Source organism: Littorina saxatilis, linkage group LG13, assembly GCF_037325665.1.
Source record: "Littorina saxatilis isolate snail1 linkage group LG13, US_GU_Lsax_2.0, whole genome shotgun sequence".
NCBI classification, from domain to species: domain Eukaryota; kingdom Metazoa; phylum Mollusca; class Gastropoda; order Littorinimorpha; family Littorinidae; genus Littorina; species Littorina saxatilis.
The window spans coordinates 20,788,208-20,814,766 of record NC_090257.1 but is presented as its reverse complement, the minus strand read 5'-3'; the positions used below and the strand labels follow the sequence as shown (position 1 = coordinate 20,814,766).

General features: G+C 40.0%; 1 protein-coding gene and 1 long non-coding RNA gene across 2 annotated transcripts in view; one reads left to right on the top strand and one right to left on the bottom strand.

Moving 5' to 3' along the window:
• LOC138983857 (uncharacterized) overlaps positions 1–26,559 on the bottom strand; it is a 196,321-nt gene that overhangs the window by 143,514 nt on the left and 26,248 nt on the right. The gene's annotated exons all lie outside the window — the stretch shown is intronic.
• LOC138983832 (dynein assembly factor with WD repeat domains 1-like) lies at positions 519–25,420 on the top strand. The gene is made up of 13 exons (XM_070357167.1): positions 519–619; positions 1,756–1,828; positions 3,012–3,103; positions 4,005–4,057; positions 4,598–4,656; positions 5,438–5,560; positions 6,054–6,153; positions 6,421–6,528; positions 11,632–11,738; positions 12,389–12,510; positions 17,418–17,590; positions 18,077–18,239; positions 18,838–25,420. The coding sequence occupies exons 1-13, from the start codon at positions 580–582 to the stop codon at positions 18,870–18,872; spliced, it is 1,248 nt and encodes a 415-aa protein (XP_070213268.1). The 5' UTR covers positions 519–579; the 3' UTR covers positions 18,873–25,420.

Genomic DNA, 26,559 nt, shown 5'->3' with positions numbered 1-26,559 from the left:
CAGAAACCTACATCAACATTCGCCCCAATGAACACCCTGCCACAAGAGCAACAGCAACAAGCAAACAAAACAAAACAAAGCAAAACCAGATTTCAGTTTAAAAAAAAAAATTCTGTATACATTTTCTGAATTTTGACAAGTGCAAAAATAAGAAAAATGTTGAAAACAACACACCTAAAAATGTAAGGGTCATCTAAAGCTTAAGTATATTTGTTCTGCTTTTGATTCTTCTCATGTTCTATCTCTGCAAAGGACAAAACCAAATAAAAAATCTGCATATTTTATAATAGGTTCAGCAGGTATAACACCAATATCCAGTAACTGTCAAGCATACAAAGCAACCAGGTTGTCATTTTTCTTTCTTTTTTTATCAGTCTTTATATTATTCGATTAAAACAAATTTAACGTCCGCATTTTAGTCTTTTTTGACGCAGATTTAAAAACAGCAATTACAAAAAAAAATTACTCCACAAAAAACAAATTGCAACAAGAATTATGTCCCTTGGGTTGGGGGCGGTGAGTGCATGCCCCTGCTCGTACGCACGCCATGTTAGATTCTCGTAGAAACCGTACACAAAAATGAAGTTGAAACGATTTCTGTTGAGGTACTATCCTCCTGGTAAGTACAAGTCTGTAACAGGGTAAGAAATAATGAGATAGCAATGATTCAGAAGTGAAACTTCCATCTTTTAGTGTCGTAAACAGAGCGAAACGTCTAGAATTATTGTGATAAAATGAGTAGTCGAACTGCAACTGACGCTGTCGCTGATTTTGAACTTGAGCTAAACTAGCATGTCGATACCTTTGAACAGTGCTTTTTAGATAGAAAACCCTTTTGGATGTAATTGTTAAGCGCCATTTGGAAACTATGGCAAAACTGGACAAATTTCGTGAAGGTTGGCCAGTGCCAGTGGGACGTAAAACCGCAGAACTTGACAACTCAGATAAAATGAACTCGGCTTGACCGGTTGTGATGAATTGTTCCAAAGGGCATTTCACCCCCAAAGCCAAACCGATGAAGAAAATCTGCTAAGAGAATAACAATGATGGGATCTATAAGAGTTGACAAGTTGTACAAGAAAAAAACATGCATCATCACGCTCAACTCTATGCCTACCCTTGATAAAAAGTTGATTACCCTCTTCTGCATGAAACGAAAAATAGAACGAAGATTTGACAACAAAGTGCGCATTTTATTACTTTTCCTATAATTTATGTACATTCATTGATAGTTATTTTAAGTGGATATTTACATCATTACTTTTTTTATTTGAACAAGTCCTGCAGCATTGGTTGACTCGATCTGCAGGGCCTTCCCCACATACCATTCCCATACAGTACTCGCCCAACTCTCTTTTTTACTCTCGGCCTGGACTGATAATGCCATAGAAGACACTGAGCAAAAGCTAAAACTTACCACAGGAAAAAATAATCAATTGTCTGATGGCCTGTCCATCTTGGCCACTTGATCTTCAGAAAAAAACAGGGAAGAATATAGCAGAGTTATTAAAATAGAATATTAGAAAAGTGACTATTGAAGTCGATGATTCTTAGTCTTACTCTCAGACAGTTTTGTACAAAAATAATTGCATGCAAAAAAATTATTATAAATACTAAAATAGGAAAAATGCAATAATTACCGGTCTTAGATAAACATTTGCTTTTTTCCTTACACAACGTATTTGTTGCATACGTTTATTGTGACCTAGCTTTTAGTTTTATAGCTTCACTCATCTCTACTTGTTTCTGTTTCAGGTATCATTTTGGAGTATGAACAGGGTGGGCTTCTCAAAACCAAATCTATTGACCTCCTAGACTTGCGGCCAGAGTAAGTATTACTACTATTATTATTATTACAAATGCTCAGAGTAATAAGGGTTGCATGATTCAGATTGTGCTGGATTCACTGTATGGATTATCATTAATTTTATTTAATGCAGCTAGATAACCATAATTCTCATCTTGATTTTTTTCCATTGAACAGCAAAAGCAATCTGTTTGTGCACTTGTTTTATCAAGGAAATTAATGTGTATCTAATTACTCTTGGAAGCAGACACTGCAATAGGGATAGTATGTCAGAGAAAGGACTGAAACATGTGATTGTGATAATGTACTAAGGCCAAAAAAAAAAATAGGTGTGGTTACGGTAACATAGCCAAAAAAAATAGGGTAGGTAGGTAGGCAAACACTTTTTCTTTTTTTTAACTTTTTTTTCTAATGTGTACAAATTAAACCTACCGTACTTTCCGGGTGACAAGGCGCTTTGTTATCTAAGACGCACCCCCTTCTTTTAAAAAAAAAATTGTAATCCAGTCACCCATTGGACGCAGGGGGCCAATAGGGCGCACCAAAATGACCCAGTTTTTGCCATGAGAGGTGGTTCCCCTGTCATATCTGAGAGAGGAAACACTTCCTGCATCGGGGTCAGTGACCGGTCAGTGACCGAGTTTAACAGAGTGGAAATCTGTGTGTGCGGCCAGATCAAAGGCAGGGCAGTACCTAGTCGCTGAAACATGCATTATCACAAGTTGTTTGACTGGTACTCAAGCGGTCTCTTTGATTTTTTTCGTATTTCATACACGGATTAGGCGCTTCGTTATACAAGACGCAGGGGTCGAACTCGAGGAAAAAAGTCGCGCCTTATGACCCGGAAAGTACGGTACTTGACAGGGAAATAAGTGTGCGACACGGGCGCTTTCGCTTTCATTGCGTTTTTTGCTCTCGGTTTGTTTTTTTTTGTTTTTTTTGACAAATGTAATAAAAAGTTATAGGATCGGCCCCTAAAAATAGGGTAGGTCGGGTTACCGTAACCACACCTATTTTTTTTTTAGGCCTAATTCACTGTGTACAGTTTTGAAATAACAAACAAACAAGTGATTGCCCGTTGAATGATTTTGAAGCCAATAGCCACCCAAAGATTTGTTCAACAAGCATTGTTTCTAATTTTACACAACTAAATGTATTATTACATAACTTGTCTAAAAAATGTTGCATGTCACTATTCTTTCAGAACTGACACCGATTTGGTGGTGGAAGAAATCGCACGCAAAGAGCAACTTATCACATCTTCGAAGATTGACCAAGTCCGGAAACTAGTCCAACGTATCCTTTTCTTATGTTTTTTTCATTCTCCTTGGATAACAAGAGGAGTTGGTTAATCAAACATTTTGCTAAAAATATTGTTCTTCATATATAGTGTATGTAAAGTCTGGTTGACCCATGTCAAATGTTAAGGTCACAGTGTGATCGAGTGTGCAACCTAAACAAGATAAAACGTTCAAATGCTTTGCAAGCTTGAAATTTGGCTAGTTTATACAGGGGCTCACATCCACGTCGGACATCGGACATACACGGATATTTTTTCCAAATGTCCTATACATTTTTCATGCAAGAGGACATATGTCCTATTGTTTTTGTCACTAAGTGGTCATTGCCCGATTATGCTTTCATTTGAGTAGTTTGATTTTCTATTTTATCGATGTTTTGCGAAGCGATGTGTCTCTCCAAGCAGACGAAACGTGGGGAGACTTTATGTGCTTTTCATAGAGAAGAGCTTCCAAGGGTCGCAACTCTGAATGCTCCTAGCCGGTTGACAATTGCCTTCCTTGCGGTGTGTTTTTTTCTTCGAAAAAGCAACATAACTTAAAAATGTCCTAGTGATTTATTTTTGTTCAGGACAAATGTCCTATCACTTTTGCATTTGTCCTATGCCACCTCTCATGGATGTGAGCCCCTGGTTTATAGCATCTGGTGACCCTCACAAAAATTAAAGTTAATTGACCTGCATCATCTGCCAAGGTCACATTTGTGCCACTCAGCGGCTGCAGCTAGCTGTCTATGCGAAGAGAATCGGCTGAGCGTTTATGTTCATGTTACCTCTAGTTTTCATCAAAAGTATTCAGATGTTTTGGCAGCTCTCATTCATTGTCCTTGTGTAACAATAACTATATGCTGTTGTGATTCAGCCACAATCCTTTGACAGTTTTCCTTGACTGGTGATTAGGTCTCCAGGAGAAAATTGGCCAGAAAGATGAACATCACTTTTATTTATTCAAGGTATGTTTGAGAGTAGTTTTATTTTATTTTTTTCAAAATGTACGACTGAAAGTGCTTTTTTCACCTCAAAATATGTTTGAAATAGAAGAGAAAGTTGAAGAATAATTATCTAAATGGTTGTTTCGCTTCACTGAAAGGATAACTGTGAATGCATATTAAATATCCTGCTGTTCCTGAAAAAAACCAATAACAGGTACGTAGTTGCTAATATTGTACTCGTAAAAAATTAGTTATGTTTTTCCTAGATCCTTGAAATGAACTATTCAGGATTAAGGGAGGGCTGATGGAATGAACTGAACAAATACTTGTTCGATAAAAATTTCGTGAATTTCTCCTGATATTCCTTGAGAATGTTTTAAAGAACAGAGATTATGTGTATGGCTGTGAGGTTAAAGTTTTGTGAATGTCTTCTGAGATTTATTGAGAGGAACTCTTCAGGGTTATGGGAGGACAGATGTCTAGTATGCAGACATTTTGCAAGTATAAATGAAATATTTTTGCAACAGTGATCTTTAATTTCTGATGATACTGGTCTTACAGGTATTACGAGCTCACATACTGCCTCTCACCAATGTGGCCTTTAACAAGTCTGGTTCAAGGTGGGTATTTCATTTCATTTCATTTATTATCCTATTGCTGGGAAATTCGGGTGGCTTCCTCCCAGTGGAAAGCTAGCAGCAACAGGTTCACACTACCTAGTGTGTGCGTGTTCAGGTGTAATCAGCCACCCGCACTTATGACAGATTGACCGGGGTCTTTTACGTGACGCAGGGGTGGGACATGGATACGGCCTCTGAGTCTGCACGTAAAGTTGACACGTGTCCGTCCCTGTCTGGATTCAAACACGTGACCCTAGTATAACATTAACAAGTCCAGTGCCCTACCCCACGAGCAATTTGAAATTGCTAGTTTGGTTACTGTTAGTGATGATGACACAGTGGTCCCTGCTGGGTCCCTGCAATGACAGGACACCTCTGAGTAAAGGACACTTTCTGTTTCCCCTTCCTCTTGTTGATCTGACTAAGGAATCCCTCTCATGCAAGGTAGAGACACTTGTGGCTGGTCCCAAGGGTGTTATCTGAAGTACAATGTACCACTGTACAAGATAGCAGGCAACAACAACAAAATTGCTGTCAGTGTCGCTATCAGAAACATTTGTGATCACAAGTTTAGACATCTTAAAAAAACAAAAGAAATACCTGCACCTGGTAGAAGACATTCAGTTTTCGCAGATCAAGTCTGACATAGAATTAGACCTATCTTGTGCATAAGGATGGTATAAGACATTTCTTGTGTATAAGGGCGGTATAAGATTAATGTCCACATTTTCTTTGTTGTTGCCTTGTAATTTCTATTAACGTTGTGTTCGTTGTTTCCCAGCTTTATCACAGGAAGCTATGACCGGACGTGCAAGATATGGGACACTTCTTCCGGTGAAGAGATGCATACACTTGAAGGTCACCGCAATGTCGTCTACGCCATTGCCTTCAACAATCCCTTTGGGTAAGGCCTCCAGCTTGGCACTGTTTTGCTCTTGGAAGAAGTGGCAGACAGTATGATTGATGTACGGCTGTACAAATGTGTATGGTTCATTCGTGCAAGGTGCTGTGGAAGAATGGAATAGGTTGTCTGAATGAGAGGGGCCTGAAGGGTTGACCCACATTCTTTTACTTTTAGGCAAATAGGAAATATGTTCTTTGCCTTTTTTTGGGGTACATTGTCACTGTTGCTCAGGTTAGTCTTAGTCTAGAGCCATGAAGTCTAGAGCCATGAAGTCTGGTCTATTTTCCTGCTCTCTTTCCATAGTTCTGGACACAGAGTGGGAAAGAAGGGAAAGGTTTCTCTGTGTCTGGTTATTTGCACACAGCACTCTCAAATTGTTTGAACTGGACTTGTCCAGATCTATCGGCTTTTCTTTCTTTTCCTTCTCTCTCATTTCTTTCTTCTGTCACATTAGATGCACCCAGTTAGTGATGAATAGAACCTTTGTTTGCAGGGACAAGATAATCACAGGGTCCTTCGACAAGACGTGCAAGTTGTGGGACGTCAAGGAAGGCAAGTGCTATCACACCATGCGAGGGCACACTGCCGAAATTGTGAGTATTTCATGCTTCTTGTAATGCAGAGATGAGGTGGTGAGTTAAGGCTAGCTAATTGGCTGTATTGTTGTTTTCTGTCTGTCTGTCTCTGCCTGTGTGTGTGTCTCTCTCTGTCTGTTTCTCTCGCTGTCTGTCTGTCTCTCATACACACATACACACACACACACAAGCATGCATCTGCATGCGTGTATTCATGTCTGACACAGTTGGCCTTACTCTTTGTGTTTGTGTATGCAGAGTTTGACATGTACCTCTGTGTTACAGGTATGTCTGAATTTCAACCCAGCCAGCACCCTGGTGGCCACAGGCAGCATGGACACCACCTGTAAGCTGTGGGATGTGGAGAAAGGCGTGGAGACTGTCTCACTGGGGGTCAGTCATCGGTCATCTTTTGGGATATCAATACACCACTGCTCTGTGAAGGCTGTCCTTAACCTTTAGCCCTCCAGATTCCAGCCAGCATTACTTCCCCTGTAGCCACATTATTTTGCTTACCTAGCATAAGAACAACACCCACTAACTTTTAACACTTACAACATCTTTGAAAATGCACTAATAAGCATGAAACGTTGTGGTTGTGATGGGGTTATATTTAACATTAAAATAGGTTTTTTTGCATGCATCATTTATTTTCTTAGCATAAATACAAATACAAAATGAAAAGGGATTGTGTTGGCTAGTCCGTGGAATTTTATGAAACTAACCAGTCTATGTCTGGTGAAACTCCTTTGATCAGGTAATCATGTTGACCATCCAACTTCCTGATCCTGGTATCTAAATAAATATATTTGTGGACCAGTGCATGTCATGGGACGATCTTTTAAATAGTTCGGTTAGCAACAACAAGCAGAGAAAAGCTTTGATCTGCACTAGATCCACAGGTCGCCATTTCCGAACACGCAAATTTCTTACGTCTTGTCACTGGCTTGCTTTGCGCTGAATTTGAGTCAGTTTCTACGCAGTGTTTCTTCGACAAGCAAGTCAAGCATTTGCTACGCAATCATATTATCGGTAATGTTTGCTGGTATTTCATTAAACTGGACCAGCCACTGTTTGTATCCATCTGCACTTTTGTAAATTCCGTTTCGTAACCGTCACTGTGACTTGACGAACTGTCATTTTTTTCACCGCGATACACAGTTCATTGCGAAGATCTTCCTCAGTAATTCGTTCCAATTCAGCATACGATTTGTTGTCAAGAAACAACTCAAAAGAAAGTTTCAAACTCATCATCCTCCATCTTGCTTGTCGAAGCGCTAAAGTACTTTATCGATGCAAAAACAAAAGCAGAAAACTTTGACGAAACCGACTCAAATGCAGCGCAGACGACACGACGAGATAACGGAAGGAAGTGAGCCTCGCTTTGGCTCAAGTGCCGTTAAAAATACCGTTATTCTCGTATGCAAATACGAACGAGAAGTTGGTCATACGAACAAGCCTTGTGCTGGCGACACAAATCGCCGCTGGCTGGCAAAGGGGGAGAAATGACTGGGCGACGAAAATCGCCGCTGGCGTGCTAAAGGTGAATTGAGCCAGAAATTGACTTCGCGAAAACTTTGCCTAATCTTTTTATCCAAAATTCAGTGCCAAATCTGTGTGCCGTGAGAGGCTTTTATTATCAGAACTCCCACTGGAGAAAAGCAGAAATCCCTGAAAGTCGAGGGTTCTGAAAAAATTTTAACATTCATGTTCAAATTGGTGCTACAGCAGTCCCTCTCATGAACGGACACCCTTGGGCCATAGCAAAACTGTCCGTACATTGCAGGTGTCCGGTCACGGGAGGGGTGACCACACCCCCCCCCCCCCCCTCCGCCATACATTCACACAGAGACACACAAACAACAGGATTGAATCTATGCTAATCACTTCTTGTGGCTACTAAACAATAACAATAAACTCCTAATACTTCTTTAAACGTTCTGTAAAAATGATTTGTATGAAAAGTGTTGAAAAGAAGAGATAAAATAAATCCTCAAGGCAGTGAACACACTCACCATGCACTGACATACGAAAGCAGCCACACAAACACAGCACAGAGGAGCGTGTGCAGATGCTTTGAAAGAATAAGCTTGAAAACCAGTTTGAAGAAATAGCAGCAGATAGAGCTGCATGTCATAGTCATGTAATTTATTTTCTTCTTGTCTGGCTTTATTGACTGCATGCCGATCATGTGGCATGGCAGTGACTTTTCACTCTTCAGTCGGAAATACACAGTACATAACACAGCTCCCACTCTCCCTCACTAATGCCTACCCCAAGCCGTGACAACTGATGCTTGGAAATTGTGTGGAAGAGTACACCTCTCTATTTCTCTCCAATGCTCTTCCTGCTGACATGTAGTGACACCGGACACCCCACAGAGTTTAGCCAGCTAGCCCTCCACCCCCCCTCCCCCCTCCCTCTCTCTCACTCCCTCCAGCCATGTACTGTTTGGGGCTGTGGCCAGAGAGGCCAGCTGCACTGTTCACTCAGAGCAAAACCAGTTGACTGTGTCGTAACTTTTGACAAAGCAAGACAACTGAAGGGTTCACAGATTAGGCAACCGACTCACTGGTCAAGGCTGAGGGGAAACAAGAGTATCTTGTCAATGAAAGAGGTTACACACAGACACACGATGCTGAGAACTGTGGCCGTTTTTCACTCTCTTTCGCTCAGGACCTTCATCGACTGTACATGTATGTGGTTTCTGTTGTTTACGTCCAACAGACAAGAATAAAGAGCACAGTGCAGTTTCATGTTGGCATCTTCGCATGTACTCCACTCCTGACCAAAACTACCCCCCCCCCCCCCCTCTCTCTCTCCTGATGGATACACGTGCACTCAACTTATCAGTGACTGTCATCACGCCATTGCGGCTGTGATCTTTGTACCAAGAGCCGGACTGCTCTGTTATCGACTTTGTTGTGGTGAACATTTGACGATGGTCTGTCCGTACATTGGAGGTATGACCTGCTGTTGGGACCGAAAATGAGTGTCCGCGTCCACGTTTTGCAGGTGTCCGTTTAAGGGGGGGCAAATATAGAAGGAAAACACTCCGTGCCGAGCAAATGTGTCTGTACATGTCAGGTGTCCGCTCACGCCGGGGGCCGTACATTGCAGGGACTGCTGTATCTAACACAAATCTGAGCATATTTTAATTTAAGTTTTCTTAATTTTACATTTCTTTGAAATCCATCAAATTCACGGAAATAATTTAGATCTGAGGGTCTTGGAGCCTCATGGTTAAGTGCAAAATGTATTGGTTGTCTTCTTCTTCTTCTTTTTCTTCTTCTTCTTCTTCTGCTTCTTCTTCTTCGTTCATGGGCTTAGACTACCACGTTCACTCATGTTTTTAGCACGAGTGGATTTTTACGTGTATGACCGTTTTTACCCCGCCATTCAGGCAGCATACGCTGATTTCAGGGGAGTATTGGTTGTGAAAGAGTGAATACTCTTATTTTTGTGAGGCAAGCTTTCTACATGTGCGCATTGTCCACATGTTTCAGACACACCCCTCGCTAGTGACTGGCCTGTAGTGTCACGTGGGGAAGTTTGATACACTAGAAGCAAGAGTATTCACTCTGTCACAACCCATACAAACCAGACTGAGTTATCTCCAAACATCATCTATTGATACAGGTGTTCTGCGCAAACTTAGAATCCGGTTTCATTCTAGAATGGACCGGGTCCAGGTTGGAATTCTAACCCTGCGCAAGTACAGGGGTGCCATTCTAGAATGAAACCCTTGAATAAAGGGGGCCGTAATGTTTGTAGGTAAGACAGAGTTGTCTTTCCTTGACCTGCACCTTCCCTTTGATAAAATGGGGCTGATTTGTCTACCCCTGAAAAAAATCCTTTGGCGATCTTGCGATGTCATGTCATGTCAAGAAAGTTGACACTCCTGAGTACGCAATAAACAAAGGCAGACCATAGCAAGGGGGACTACCAGGGCGGTATTGTTTGCAGGGCAGTTGTTTTTGTGATGAGAGCCGGTTGCGGCCGCTTGCAATGTCAGCGCTGTCTCCCTCTCGGAAATGTCCGGTTTTTGACTCACATGCGAAGCAAAAGTGAGTCTATGTACTCACCCGAGTCGTCCGTCCGTCCGGAAAACTTTAACGTTGGATATTTCTTGGACGCTATTCAGTCTATCAGTACCAAATTTGGCAAGATGGTGTATGATGACAAGGCCCCCAAAAACATACATAGCATCTTGACCTTGCTTCAAGGTCAAGGTCGCAGGGGCCATAAATGTTGCCTAAAAAACAGCTATTTTTCACATTTTCCCCATTTTCTCTGAAGTTTTTGAGATTGAATACCTCACCTATATATGATATATAGGGCAAAGTAAGCCCCATCTTTTGATACCAGTTTGGTTTACCTTGCTTCAAGGTCAAGGTCACAGGAGCTCTTCAAAGTTGGATTGTATACATATTTTGAAGTGACCTTGACCCTGAACTATGGAAGATAACTGTTTCAAACTTAAAAATTATGTGGGGCACATGTTATGCTTTCATCATGAGACACATTTGGTCACATATGATCAAGGTCAAGGTCACTTTGACCCTTATGAAATGTGACCAAAATAAGGTAGTGAACCACTAAAAGTGACCATATCTCATGGTAGAAAGAGCCAATAAGCACCATTGTACTTCCTATGTCTTGAATTAACAGCTTTGTGTTGCATGACCTTGGATGACCTTGACCTTGGGTCAAGGTCACATGTATTTTGGTAGGAAAAATGTGTAAAGCAGTTCTTAGTGTATGATGTCATTGCTATGTAAGCATGTGAGTCGTATGGGCTTTGCCCTTCTTGTTTGACATTTTTTTTGACAGACAGACAGACAGACAGACGGTCAGACCGACTAACCGACAGACCGACTAACCGACAGACAGACCAACAGAAGGACAGAGTGAGTTATAGAGCTGTTGTCACAGGTTTAAAAAAAAGTTGACATTATATCTTCACAATTCAGAAGACCAACTTCATGTATATGAATAAGATTAAAAGTTACAAGCGAGATCGGCAAAACACTGTCAGTCCGGAAATTTCCGTTCGTAGCGATCAGTGCTGAGTGTCTCTCAAAATCGTAATCACTTTCAGAACATCACAATCCCAATTCACGATGTCTTTGAGTAAAGTGTAAAAAAACCGGAAAAAAACCCCAACCAAACACACAAAAAACAAAAACAAACAGAAAATCCACATTTGTGGCTTTGGTTGTGTGATAGTCTAACTGAAATGACTATTCCAACTTGGACCCAAATTCCAACCTTGCGCACGGCCGATTCTAGAATGGACCAGCAACAAGGGTTTCATTCTAGAATGGCACCCCTGTACTTGCGCAGGGTTAGAATTCCAACCTGGACCCGGTCCATTCTAGAATGAAACCGGATTCTAAGTTCGCGCAGAACACAGGTACACTAACAGCCTAAGTGACGGCTTAGGAAAATAAACTATGAATAATGACAAGTAATTATTTTCAATTCTGTTTTCAGGGTCACACAGCAGAGATCATATCTTTATCATTCAGCTCATCCGGATCTGAGATTATCACAGGATCGTTTGACCACACTGTGGTGCTGTGGGATGTACGCAGTGGAAAGTGAGTCTTTGCTAATTATGCACCTAATTAAACATTACACAGAAAACTGCATGACAAAACATGCAAACAAGGATGAAATTCAATTTGTTTTAAAGTCATACCTGTGCAAAATAGTTATCCAAAGCAGTTGCATATTGGTCTGCAGATTTGAAATGAATTGCTGACAAGGTCTTTGACTGTGCTTTCGCTGTTGAGATATAGTCAGTAATTAAAATGAAGGAGGGTGGGTACCTTGTGAATTCGATATCAAATCATGTATCGATTCATCACTGGATTTCTCTTCTTTGAGCCATGTGACGTCAAAGGTCGACTAAAACTCGTATTTAGGCAGCTGGCTGAGACTACAAAAGAGTACATTGATTGTTTGTGTGCGTTATGTCATCAAAAGTAAAAGAAAATAGATCGATTCATCAATATTATTTGTATCTTTGATCAAAATACGATATTTGACAGATCTTGATAGTAATTGTTTTGACTGCTAAGGAGAACAATAACTCTGGGGAAAAAATAACAATGACTCTCTATCTGTGTCAAATGTCAAAATGTTGAACAAAAACACAATAATAATCTATGATATTGATAATGTGTTGAGCAATGCATTTATCAGGCATGGAATGTAGTAAAACTTGACTTGCATGCATGGTTTACAGGAGGATACAGTCTCTGGTTGGGCACAAGGCAGAAATCAGCAGTGCACAGTTCAACTGGGACTGTTCTCTCATCGCCACCGGCTCCATGGATAAAACATGCAAGCTGTGGGACGTTGGCTCTGGTGAGATATTTCAGCACAAACTATTGCACGTGCATGCGTTCACATAGGCACATAATCATTATGCTTGCACACACGTTCGCATGCAGACAGACACAAAGATACAGAGAGGTGCTTGCACACACACACATACACCTTTGGGATTGTCCTGGTTTCATGACTGGAACCTCTGTTGTAAGACTTAAAACTCGTTTACAACCTGAATTGTTTTTTCACCTTTTTGTCCTCCTGACCACCGAGAATTAGATTCTTTATCAAGATCAGTTTTATTCAGTATTACCTTCCAATTGTCTTAGGTGCCGGGAGATTGGTACCTAATAGCTTCACTGTCATTGTTTAAATTTAGAACGTTTACTTCCCTGTGTTATTTGAGCAGTACAAGCAGTACAGGGGAACCCCTTTGTAAGACCTTAAAAAACCCTGAGATAGTCAGGTCCTAAACGTAGGGAGTTTTAAAATGGAGGTAAAGTTAAAGAGGTTATGAACAGAGATGCAAAAACAACAAGGTCTTAACTCATTGTCTCCCAGGGACGGATATATCCGTACCCACTCATATGGCTCTATCTGATCAGGTTCGGATATATCCGCTCAGCTTCAGTTGCTTCCTGTAACGTCCATCTAACGCCTGCATTACAGCGTGTTAAGGGCAGACCGGGTAGGCAAAATGAGTTATTTTTGGTCTCATACACCTTTTTGGGGTTGTTGCATTTTTCACACCTTTGAACATCCTGGAATGCATTCAATAATCTGCTTTTGTCATTTTAGACATGTATTCATGTAAATAAAACCATTTTCAAACCGATGTTTTGTTGTTTTTGTCTGTGTTTTATCAAAAAAATCGAAAAAATGGTCAACTTTGGATACTCCGTGCTGGTAAATGTGCGCACATGACATGACCCTTCGCTGTTCAAACTGTGTGGAAATTTCCGTTCTTCAAGATGACGTCATCACCGTTGGGGAATTTCCGTTGACATAGGCACAAAGAGAGAGAATCCGTTCCAACCGAAACCCCGGAATTAATATATGCAAATATATGTAGGTCAAAGGCATTTGGCGCAAGCGCAGTAGACAACTTATCAGTCCCCCGGTGTCAACAAATCCATGACGTTTTCACCGATTCAGCAGCATTTTTCAAAGTTTTGAGCTGCGGAGAACAACCCTAACATTGGAAATGTTCGGCATAGTGGCAAGAAATATCAGAGAAAGATGAACCAGCAGCAGCGAACAGTAGAAGGAAGTAACAACACTCCGAAATGAACCAACATGATCGTATTTGAGCAGACGACATTCTAAGATTCCTGACTCGACGAGGTGGGTTTTGCTTCTTTCTCTTTTCGATCTTGTTTGTTTGACAACGTGATTTATTGCACATCGTTATGTTGTTGTTGTTGTAAGAATGTGTTAGGGTTTGCAGGTAAATGATAAACAGTTTGTGTCTGAAGTATTTTGCGGGTTTCTTGATCCAATTTACTGACCATGCCGCCGCCGCACACACACCCCCCCCCACCCCCCCCCCCCCCCCCCCCTCCCTCGATCATCTCTGTGATATCGTCTTCACAACCCCTATTTTATTGTTCTTCGCTGGCCAGTCCTTGAGAGCTTACTATGGTGTAACATGTCATCAGTATTCTTTGTCTGGGGTCAAACTGAGAAGCAGCATCTGAGCGATGTACGACTGACACAGTTTCTGTTTCTGGTCATTGACCGTAGGAAAATAAGTACCCTACTAGAGAGCGTTCTCTAATTCTAAAGGATTGGTTTACACCAGCATGGCTGACCAACCTATCATTGACAGCAATATTGTTGTCAAATCTTTTCCATTAACTAAGGAATAAAAAAATAGATCCAATTTACTTCACCAAAGAAAAAAAAAGAGGACTGGGGATGCAACTCATGAATCAAAAGCATAAAGATCACCTGCAAACAGTGCTAGGTTTAGGAAATCTGAAAATGTATACACACACACAGAACACACACACACACACACACACAAAACAGACAACAGACAAGAAACAAGCAAATACATAGCAAGTGTGATGAAATAAATTAATTTTAAAAGAAAAATATGAAAAGAAAGAAAGAAAGAAAGAAAATAATTCAGCTAGTTTCAGTATTAGTTCCTGTGTGTATGTGATTGTGTGGTTACTCAAATCCCATAGTAAACTTGACATGTACATTTTGTGATAGGGGCCAATTAATGAATGTCTTTTGTGTGTGTGTGTGTTCGTCAACCGACATATGTGGGTACGAGCCGCTGAGGTGGTTGTAAGAAAACCCGCCTGGTTCAGTGGTTGGGGGCTGATTGGGATTTCTGATTTACCAGCCTAGCCAAAAAGTTGAGGTACACCCCATGTAACATGGTCATTTGCAAAATAAAGTACAAGCACTTGTTGACGTTTATATTGAGTCTTAAAATTTGCAGCTTATTACAAACAAAAACCATGGACAGTTGTATCAAATATTAAATCAGTGTTTGTGTATTTATTAGGTTGGAGCAAGGGGAGAGCCAGTCCTCCTGTGGTGGCAGCGAGGAGAAAGATTGACCTGATGGAAAAGTTTGCTAAACCGGAACTACCCTCTTCCACAGCAGAAACATCAGCTTTGCCATCTTCTGACCAACCATAAGAAGATACAGATACTTTGCCATCTTCTGACCCATCACAAGCAGATATGGATACTGGTACTGTGCAACGTCACTCCGCTGACATGTGTTGGGCTTTTGTCAACATTGATCAGCTCAATCTATTGCTGAAAGGTTTATATCCTGTACTGAATGCTTGTCTGATAGCAGTCTGATTATGAAAGAAGGTGATGCATCAGCCCAAGGATTTGCACAGGCCCTGCATCTGGAGTGCATATGAGTGTCCATTCAAGTCTGCAGTTGTTTACTCTTCTCCCGGTGTTTGCAACGCTTCGGGTGGTAAAGTTGCATTTTAAATAATCCGCGTATGACCAAGTTGGTACATGGAAAGGGACATTCAGCTTTACAGAAATTTGCTGCAGTGTTAGGATTGAGCACAGAAATACTGTAATTAAAATGTTGCAACTTTTGAATGGCTTGATAGTTTTGTTCCATTTGTGTATATATAATTATGTAATGTTGTTGATGTTGAAGCATCATTTCTATGCAATGGAATAAGAAATCAGTGCATTCGTTGGGTTTTTATGAGTCTGACAGTTTGGTTCTGATCAATATTTTCATATCAGCACAAACACAGATAATTGACTTTTTTAATGTTTTCATATAATTTTTTTTTTAAATCAAAAAAATCTGATAATTTGATTATCAAATCATTTCCCCTTCATAGTTAAAGTGTTATTCTGGTTAAAAAAAAACCCACCCCATTAATTCAAGCTCTACTGTGGTACTAGTTTACCGGGGTACTAGTGAGACTCTTTTACATGCTGTTTTCTCTACATGTAATTTGAGACAAAATGTGGTAATTAAAATGTTGTAACTTTTGAATGGCAAGATGGATTTGTTCCAATTTTGTATATGTTGTTTATGATTTGTGAAGCACCATTTCTGTGCATGGAATAAGAATACAGTGGATTCCTTGTGTTTTTATGAGTCCGACAGTTTCGTTTTGATTCATATCTGCACTAACATAGATGAGTTTTCAAATGATTTTTTAAAAAAAGTCTGGATAATTTGATCGTCAAATCATTTCCCCATCATAGTAAAGTGGTTATTCTTATAAAAACATATCAATTCAGGCTGCACTGTGCTACTAGTTTGAGGTACTGGTTGGAATCTTTCAAATGCTGTTTTCTCTGAATGTAATTTTCAGACAAACATCTGTAATTAAAATGTTGCAACTTTTGAATGGCTTGATGGATTTGTTTCATTTTTGTCTATGTTGTTTATGATTTGTAAAGCGTCAGTTTTGTGTATGGAATAAGAGTTAAGTGCATTGGTTGGGTTTTTATGAGTCTGACAGTTTGGTTCTGATTCATGTTTTCATATCGGTACAAACAAAGATGGCTGTTTTCATATGATGTATATAAAAAAAATCCTGATAATTTGATTGTCAAATCCTTTTCCCTACATAGTAAAGTGGTCATTCTGATAAAAACATATGAATTCAGGGTGCACTGTGCTACTGGTTTTTTTATGTACTGGTTCAAATCTTTAAAATGCTGTTTTCTCTGAATGTAATTTTCAGACAAAACGCTACAATTAAAATGTTGCAACTTTTGAAAGGCTTGATGGATTTGTTCAGTTTTTGTATATGTTGTTTATGAGTTGTACAGCATCAGTTCTGTGTATGGAATAAGAGTTCAGTGCATTGGTTGGGTTTTTATGAGTCTGACAGTTAGGATTTCATGTATTTTTCTTATCAAAACTGAACCGGTAACTGAAAATGCTAAATTAAAATAATATATTGCTTAGAAATGCTTTTCGATACACAGAATTATTAAACACACACATATTGCTGCAAAGAAGAAAAATTGGATCAAAACATGCACTGGTTCACAAACTGCAACATTTTAAAAAAAGCACATTTTATAACGTTTTTCTCACATTTTGGTGAATAAAACCCCCAAAAATTGCTTTTCACTCAAAATTTAAAATGGTTTCCCTTAATTAGGTTATTCTGCTTGCAAAAATCAAACAAGCAGCAAGCTGTTTCCAAAATAAAAATAAAAAGTGCTTGCCTACCCTGTCCCCCCTTAATACACAGTTACTACACAGTTACTACAATCCTGAGTGGACTGCTGCAGCACAGCTGGTCTCGGCTAAAAAAAAACTTGGTCAACATAGGTGGGGTAGAAAGTGTTATAGAGGGAAAGTGGTAAATGGTAAGGTCTTGGAGCAAGGGTTCAACTGTAGCAAAACAACTTGACTTGTTATGTGCATACCTGTATGCTTGGTTGTCATTCTGACAGTATTTTGTGTGCAATGACAGGCAGATGCATAGGAACTCTGAAAGGCCACGAAGACGAGGTCCTGGACGTGGCGTTTGACTACACCGGACAGATGCTTTTGACAGCATCTGCGGATGGAACGGCTCGGTGCTACAATGCCGTCACTCACAATCTAGTTTCCAAGCTTGAGGGCCACGAAGGTGAAATTTCAAAGGTAAGCCTTGACTTACACAGCAGTGATTGTGTATCAGTTTTTTGGTTGATATGCAGGTAAACATTTGATTTTTATATTGATGGCCACTGTCAAAATGAATGTTTCGTAAACGCCTCCAAACAATACTTTTTCAACAGTGGAGCAGTTGCACGGTGCAGTAATTGAAGCATACACATTTTGTCCCAGAATATTTGTATCAATTAAATGAAAAAAGAGTCAGTCTGCTTTCTAACTCACAGTAGCTATTTGAGACGAGGTCTTGAATTGCACATACCTGTTTGTGCCCTTTGAGTGGGTTCTCCTGAATTGTCAGTATCAAAAGCGCACACGCATGCCCGCACGCACGCACGCACGCACGCACACACACATACACACACACACACACACACACACAGACAGACACAGACAGAATGGTTATGCATGATTATTTATGATGTGGTCTAATGTAGAAATCATGAAATCTTTTAATCCAATTTTTCAACACAGATTACTTTCAACCCGCAAGGCACCTATGTGCTGACAGCGAGTGCGGACAAGACGGCCCGACTGTGGGACCCAGAGACCGGGAACTGTAAACAGGTGCTGGAAGGGCACACCGACGAAATCTTCAGCTGTGCCTTTAACTACGAGGGAAACACCATCATCACAGGTAGGAATTGTATGGAGGCTTGTCCCCCGAAAGCGGTGTATGTCTGCCTAAATGGCGGGGTAAAAACGGTCATAGACGTAAAAACCCACTCATGCAAAAAAAACGAGTGTACATGGGAGTTTCACCCCATGAATGCAGAGGAAGAAGACGTATGGAGGCTTGGTTAGGGGTGAGGGCAGAGAAGGAATTGAAAGAAAGGTAGAGGCAGGAAGGGCTGGCGTAGCAATAGGCAACTCCATGTATAAACAGGAGTTTTAGAGAGATGCTGATGAAATGTTCAGCTGGTCCTTCAACTATGAGGGAAATAGTGGTCCCTTCGCTGGCAGTTATAGACAGGTTCAACTGTATAAAGAAATGAGTGGGGTCATACTAAAAAAAAAATGTCTGGCTATAACTATGCGGGAGACACCATGTTTATATGTGTGTGTGGATGCGCGTTGAGTGTAAGAGGTTAGGAAAGGTTTTGTCAGTGCAAAAGTAAGAGAAAAAGTCACACAAACTGAAATATTGAGAAAGAAATAACATGAATAGTAAAGTCACCTACATCTCTCTTTGATTGCTGGTTAACAATGGTGTCATTTTCTGTTGGTCTTTGCAGGGAGCAAGGATAATACCTGCAGAATATGGAGGTGATGACATAGAATACTGCTGCCGTCGAATCGGTGTGCTTTCCACCAGCGTCTGTGTCATCAGTTGGAATGCTGTCCCCAGAACTCAGTTGTGCTGCACCTGCATTTTGCACAGACTCTGAACGCAGCCCATTTCAGCATCAACAAAACCTAGGATTCTTCTCAAAATACATGCCAAGAACGTATTTTCTTCTACTGTTTTTATTTTATTTTTTTATTTTTACTGCGTGTTGTTTGATTTTATCTCTTTTTCTGTTATAATTGATTTCCTCTGCCTACATGTATTGATTTTATGTGAGGGGTCACATGGATTGTTATTTTTCTACATCATGCCGGCATCTGACAGGAATATGTGTGCACCCAGTGATCCATTGGAAATAATTGACGATATGACACTTCAAATGTTGAAGCATTTACGCCAATCAACTATATAGTCCAAGGACAGTCTGTTTTTCTCTTTTGTTTTCTTTGTGTTTTTTTGTGCACACATTGAATGAGCATCATGAAACTTCTGACACATGGGGATTGTGTACACACAATGTCTGCCACATTAACATTGTTTTGCAGAAGAATGTGCATCGGGTTTTTCTGCTTCAGGCACAGAAAACTGAACTGTGTCTGGACAGAAATATTGGCTTGTGTGGGATGTTTTTAAGCCCATTTGTGTTTAACCTGAAAACTGGTGCAATGTTTGTGAGATCGTTGTTAAACATACCGTCCTTCCTGCATTCACAACCATGTTCTCTGCCACAGATCTGTTCAGACTTCCACATGGTGTAAGAGCTTGCGTTCACTTGGACACAAACACAAATTCAAGGGCGTGGCTACATTCTGTGCAGAGGGAGATTTTTTGCTGAATCAATTTAACAGATTGCAGGCATGGGAATTCTCCTCGGGTCCAAGGATTTCCGAGAAAAGCTACACATTTCCAAGAAAAAAATATTCCTCTTCCGAGAAAAAAGTATTCCTCTTCCGAGAAAAAAAACATTCCAGAGAAAAAAACACATCGAGGAACCAAAATAAAAAATAAAAATCTGCCTAGTATGACCAATGTTCTCCAATAAAACCGTCCCTTCTTTCAGTGGGATTCCACCCACGTGAGTCACTTTTGAAAACAAAGAGTAAGTGTGTTCAAATGATATTAATTCAGTTGAAGGATTAAAATGATCGTTGCTTACTGGCAATGCAAAACATGAATTAAATTTGGTCACTTTTTTTGCTGTGTAAAATTCATGAAACATACTCCCAGAATGCGCCAGATTGCACAGGTTTTAAACTAGATGTCAGAAAAATTCCGGGGAGATTTTTCTTTCAATCAATTCCCATGCCTGAGATAGACATAGGTGTCACGTATGAAATTAATTCAACAACAAAAATTCCCACTCTGCACATGAAACAGCCTGGCTGTTGATATTTTGCATGTGTTTAAGTTGAAGGATGCTCTTATTCTCTGTCACAGGAGCTTGTATCCAACCACCAGTCGATAATTATTTACTCCTGCATGCTTATTATTTACTGCTGCATGCTTACCCTTACTACTACTATTTATTAGTAAATAGTAGTAGTAAGGAGACTGTATGGAATAAGGAGTAAAATTATGGAATAATGATCGACCGGCGATTGGATACAAGCTCCTGTGTTCCCTGTGAAAGCTTGAACATATCTGTGGTGGTCAACATTATCATGTAACACCTTTGATATGTGTGTGTAGTTCTCACTTTAAGATTGTGTTGTAAGTATGTATGTAGCTCTGCTTGTAGACAAAGAAACTGTAAGGAGCTAGAAATGTTAACTAGCAGTGCGTTACTGGTATGAAAGGTTTGATTACAATCTTGGTCGAATGTTTTAACACCTTTCTTTTGGAACATGGTTGAATATTATTATTTTGCTTGCATTCACTGTGATATAACTGAGCCAGGTAATAATAGTGAATGACTGATGTAGTAGAAGAAGAAGATGTAGTTTTATGTGTTTATGTTTTGTTGTTTTTCTTTCTTTTTCTTTAATTTTTTTTTCTTAGAAAGCTCTGCTTCCATAGTTATAAAAATTAGAATATTTCTGGTAATTACCAGTATTGTTGTTTTTAATGTGGCACATCCTTATCTTTTAGTATTATATTTATCGATTCATGTGAACACAAAACCATTTTTACAGATTCACATTAACACAAAACCATTTATTCAATTTTTCTCCAGTGATGTTTGCTGGAAGGAACTTAGCATTGGAAGTATTATGTTCAATGTGTTGTGGTCAGTATTACATATATATATGCTGCAAAAGCGTACATTCCAGTCACTTTCATGTATAATTTGTTTCATATCGAACATTGTTTGTCCACCAAAACTAAAATTCCGTAGACTTACACTACCATCGTTTGTGCTTCAAGAAAATAAATCACAGTCCTTCAAGTGAGTGATAGCAGTGATTCCAGGCAACTTGGGTATCAAAGCAGGCCTCAAAGTGGCGAGTATTTTACTCGCCATGGCGAGTAGAAAAATGTAAATGGCGAGTAGAAATGTAAATCTACTCACCAAATGCGAGTCAAGTTGCTGAATGAAATGGTTGGTTTGGCGAGTAAAAATAAAAAGAATTGCTCTCTGGCTAGTAAATTATGAGAAGTACTAACCGAAGGCCAGTGCCCCATTTCGTGGACTTTCAGCGCTGCAAAGGCACACTCTTTCTCGTGGAAATAGGTCAGCTCACCATCTCAGATCTGGTCAGGCTTCAACTTGGGATAAGACCATCCCTCCACTTGCTCACATACCCAATATGAGCAGCCTGAGGGCTCTCTGTCCACAGTGGCAAGTTTCTGATGAAGTGGCTTTTAAGAAGTTACTTCATTAACAATTTCCACCTCGCCATAGCAAGTAGTCAGGGTGTTGCTTTATGGTGTGTGTCAAAGTGGATGGTTGGTCTTGTGGAGTGATGTAAAAGCCTGTCCAGCTCTGAGATAGTGAGTCAAGGAGTATGTAAGAAATGTTAAGTCCTTTGTACTGGAAACTTGCATTCTCCCAGTAAGGTCATATATTGTACTACGTTGCAAGCCCCTGGAGCAATTTTTGATTAGTGCTTTTGTGAACAAGAAACAATTAACAAGTGGCTCTATCCCATCTCCCCCCTTTCCCCGTCGCGATATAACCTTGAACGGTTGAAAACGACGTTAAACACCAAATAAAGAAAGAAAGAATCTGAGATAGTGAGCCAAACTTTTTTTCACGTGAAGGAATGTGCCTTTCATTGTGAAAACGCACTGTATCTAGAGAAGGGTAGGTTGTATGTATGCATGGTTCTGGGACACATTACTTGTAATGTCCTACAGCTTCCAGGGAAGTTTGATGGCTTAATTGTGGGCGGGGATGTAGCTCAGTCGGTAGCGCGCTGGATTTGTATCCAGTTGGCCGCTGTCAGCGTGAGTTCATCCCCACGTTCGGCGAGAGATTTATTTCTCAGAGTCAACTTTGTGTGCAGACTCTCCTCGGTGTCCGAACACCCCCCGTGTGTACACGCAAGCACAAGACCAAGTGCGCACGAAAAAGATCCTGTAATCCATGTCAGAGTTCGGTGGATTATAGCAACACAAAAATACCCAGCATGCTTTCTCCGAAAACGGCGTATGGCTGCCTAAATGGCGGGGTAAAAAACGGTCATACACGTAAAATTCTACTCGTGCAAAAAAACACGAGTGTACGTGGGAGTTTCAGCCCACGAACGCAGAAGAAGAAGATGGCTTAATTAAATGGATCTCGTTCCATTGATGATGACCTGAAAGAAACCAAGCTGGTGTATTTCGTCAACTCTGTGCGTCTTTGTGATGTTACAGTTGACACTGTTTACATGATGTCAAGCAGCAAAGAGAGATTGTGTGTTTTTTGCATTTGAGTTTTTTAAAGCTTGTTGGGTTTTATCTTCTTCCGTCCGTTGTGTTGTTATGTTTATTGTTGGTGTTTTACATTTTGAAAACCTTGAAAATGATTTCTCTTCTCTGTTTTCTTTGCTGTTTTTGTGCCTTCTTTTCTTGCTGTTAACCCTTTGTGGTTAAAAACGACGTTAAACACCAAATAAAGAAAAAGTTTTCTTTCTGTTGCTAAATATCCATTCCAGATCAAATGAATGAAACTGAAATTTATCTCTTTCATTTAAATATGATTTTCATTTCTGGTGAATTGTTGAATGCAGTGTAAAGGTGTTAGTGTATGGTTAGTCTTGCCAAAAAAAGTCCTTTAAAGGTACAGTCCTTCCTGTGTAAACAATTAAACTGACCATCTGGACAGGACAGGATATATTTATATCCTACAGGCAAATATAGTTTTGGCCTCTTAAGGACAGGAATGGGGTTGGAAACAATTCAACTCACCATCTCAAACCTGGTCAGGCTTTTTATATAGGCAGGATAAGAGCATCCCTCCATTTGGACAAATTCCAATAATCAACATCTTGACTGTTTCCTGGATCCTGTTGACGTTTCTGTAGCGAAGTCTTTTTTGCAGGGTGGGGGTGCTAACCCCACGCCCAACCCTCCTCCTTTTTCAGCCGGGCTTGGGACCGTCCTTGGCGGAGTTCCTGGATCCTGTGCAGAGTGGATATTTGGGAGAATCCCGAGATTAATTTATTTCTTGACAGACACAAGTGTCTGTATGAAATTAAGTCACACATAAAATCCCACTCTGCACGAGAAGCCGTCGGGGTGTTGATTTTGGGTATGCGTCCCAGTGGAGGGATGTACTTATTACATGTAAAAGCCTGGCAAGATCTGAGATGTTGAGCCAAATTGTTTACACAGGAAGGAGTGTGCCTTTACAGCAGTTTCTTGTGAAATGTATGGATTCCGATTTCTGTGGACAAGTTTGTGTGCAAAGGAGGACGGGGTGAAGAAGTTGGATGAAAGAAATGTGTACAAGGCGTAGTACCTGTTGCTTGGATTGACATCAGAAACTAGTTTGTGTGCAAAGGTGGACGGGGTGAAGAAGTTGGATGAAAGAAATGTGTACAAGGCGTAGTGCCTGTTGCTTGGATTGACATCAGAAACTAGAGTGTTAAGTTTTTGTGTGAAGGCCAGCATGAGAATTGGTCAATAGACAATTTTAGGAAATAACTCTGTTTGGTGTGGAAGAATGAATTCCATTTGCCAAAACCTCTGACAAACATTGGTTTAGTCAAGCAGTATGTAAGAAATGTTAAGTCCTTTGTACTGGAAACTTGCATTCTCCCAGTAAGGTCATATATTGTACTACGTTGCAAGCCCCTGGAGCAATTTTTTGATTAGTGCTTTTGTGAACAAGAAACAATTAACAAGTGGCTCTATCCCATCTCCCCCCTTTCCCCGTCGCGATATAACCTTGAACGGTTGAAAACGACGTTAAACACCAAATAAAGAAAGAAAGAAAAGACAAACATTGGAGGGGCCAATCACTAGTGAGGGGTGTGTCGGAAACACGTAGACACACCCCTCACTAATGATTGGCCCTTCCTATGTGTCAGAGGTTTTGGCAAAAGGGTATTCACTCTTCCACAACCCTTACAAACTAGACAGAGTTATTTTCACAATTCCTCTATTATGAGAGTGGTGCTTTGCCCTTCGTGTGAATGCATAACTACCCCCCGCGCGTTAGGGGGAAGAATTTACCCGATGCTCCCCAACATGTCGTAAGAGGCGACTAACGGATTCTGTTTCTCCTTTTACCCTTGTTAAGTGTTTCTTGAATAGAATATAGTCAATGTTTGTAAAGATTTTAGTCAAACAGTATGTAAGAAATGTTAAGTCCTTTGTACTGGAAACTTGCATTCTCCCAGTAAGGTAATATATTGTACTACGTTGCAAGCCCCTGGAGCAATTTTTTGATTAGTGCTTTTGTGAACAAGAAACAATTAACAAGTGGCTCTATCCCATCCCCCCCCTTTCCCCGTCGCGATATAACCTTGAACGGTTGAAAACAACGTTGAACACCAAATAAAGAAAGAAAGATTATGAGAGTGATGCTTTGCCCTTCGTGTGAATGCATAACTGCAGGATTGCTCATTACCAGTTAAAGGGGTCAAAAGTCTACCCCATCAGAGAGTAGGGGTCAGTGACTTGTTTTGAAGTTCCATGGTGACAAAAACTGAATTCAATGGCAGTGTAGAAAAGAAAAGTGCTTCTTTCAACATATGTGATAGTTATAAACATCCCCAGCCAACTGGCATTTTTTTGCATTTTGGGAGCACATGCTATACTATGTCTCACAAATGCAATTATTCAACGGCTGCTAGCTAATTCTGCCTGGTTAAGTATATAAGCTGCGCTGCCAACAACGTAATGGAGAATGCTATCAGGGAATTGCCACTGCTTTGAAAGGTTCCCGCCAACTTCATATTATGTGTTACACGTTTGCTACTCAAAAAACACAGGATTGGGGAAAGTAATATTATCAAACATCTACATTTGTTTCCAGTCATTTGGAAAGTCCAAAGTGTATAACGTATGACATATCCAAAGAGTATTTTGCTGAACTGGCTCATAATTATACGAGCTTGCTTGATGTAATTGTCGGTGAAATAAAGAAAAATGGATTGGTTGATTGATGTGTGAAATCTTGTGTGCATATATATGTCACGGTAGAGACGAAGATCTGGTAGAAACGACGTTTCTACCGGTAGAGACGAGGATCGTCGTTTCTACCGGTAGAAACGACGATCCTCGTTTCTACCAGTAGAAACGACGTTTCTACCAGTAGAGACGACGATTGGAGTTTCTACCGGTAGAAACGACGTTTCTACCGGTAGAAACGAAGAAATAATACACAAGAGTTTTTAAAACAGATGGTTGCAAGTTGAAAGCGAGAGAAACTTTGATCTTGTCATCAGTAAAACCGCTGGTAAAAGTCACCTCACATAGCACAACTAATACACAAGAGTCCTTAAAACAGCTGGTAAAAGTCACCTCACATAGCACAAATAATACACAAGTCTTTAAAACAGCTGGTAAAAGTCAACTCATATAGCACAAATAATACACAAGTCTTTAAAACAGCTGGTAAAAGTCAACTCATATAGCACAAATAATACACAAGTCTTTAAAACAGCTGGTAAAAGTCAACTCATGTAAACCAGTGAAAGATTAGTAGTTCTTTCACAGTTTACTAGTTAGCTGCTCTGAGAAACTTCTATATCAACTCAAGGGGAAGAACTGTGGCTGTTCTAAAATATTTGATGATTTGAATTACTTCCCTTGTTTGGTTCCAATTCGTTTTTTACCATTTTGTTTTGTAAGGTCTAAAGTTGTATTATTGTTTAGTTATGCTTTACTTGTACTATTTAGTAATGATTTAATGATGTTTTAGAATATTATTATTAGAAAATTTGTTTTAGTTTAAGAGTATAGACATGTCTTGGATCCCAGTTTTTAATAACCAGGAATGTTATAGTTTATAGTTTTTGGGAACTTTAAAAATATATTTAGTGTTTAGAAATTATTTGAAAGATGCTTAATTGAAGCTTGGTAATTTTAGTGAATATTTGGAAATGTTGTTTTATTTGTTAAGAGGTAAACTGTTCTAAATTAATAATTACCTTTGGGTTTCTACAAGACTTGAATCTTCCTTTCCTTGAGAATCTGACTGAACCAGCTGATCCAGCCCAAATTTGTCCTGAATTATAAAACGTTTTATTCCTAAACCAGGTAAGAAATGGCTTAAATATTAAGTTAGTTTGTTTCT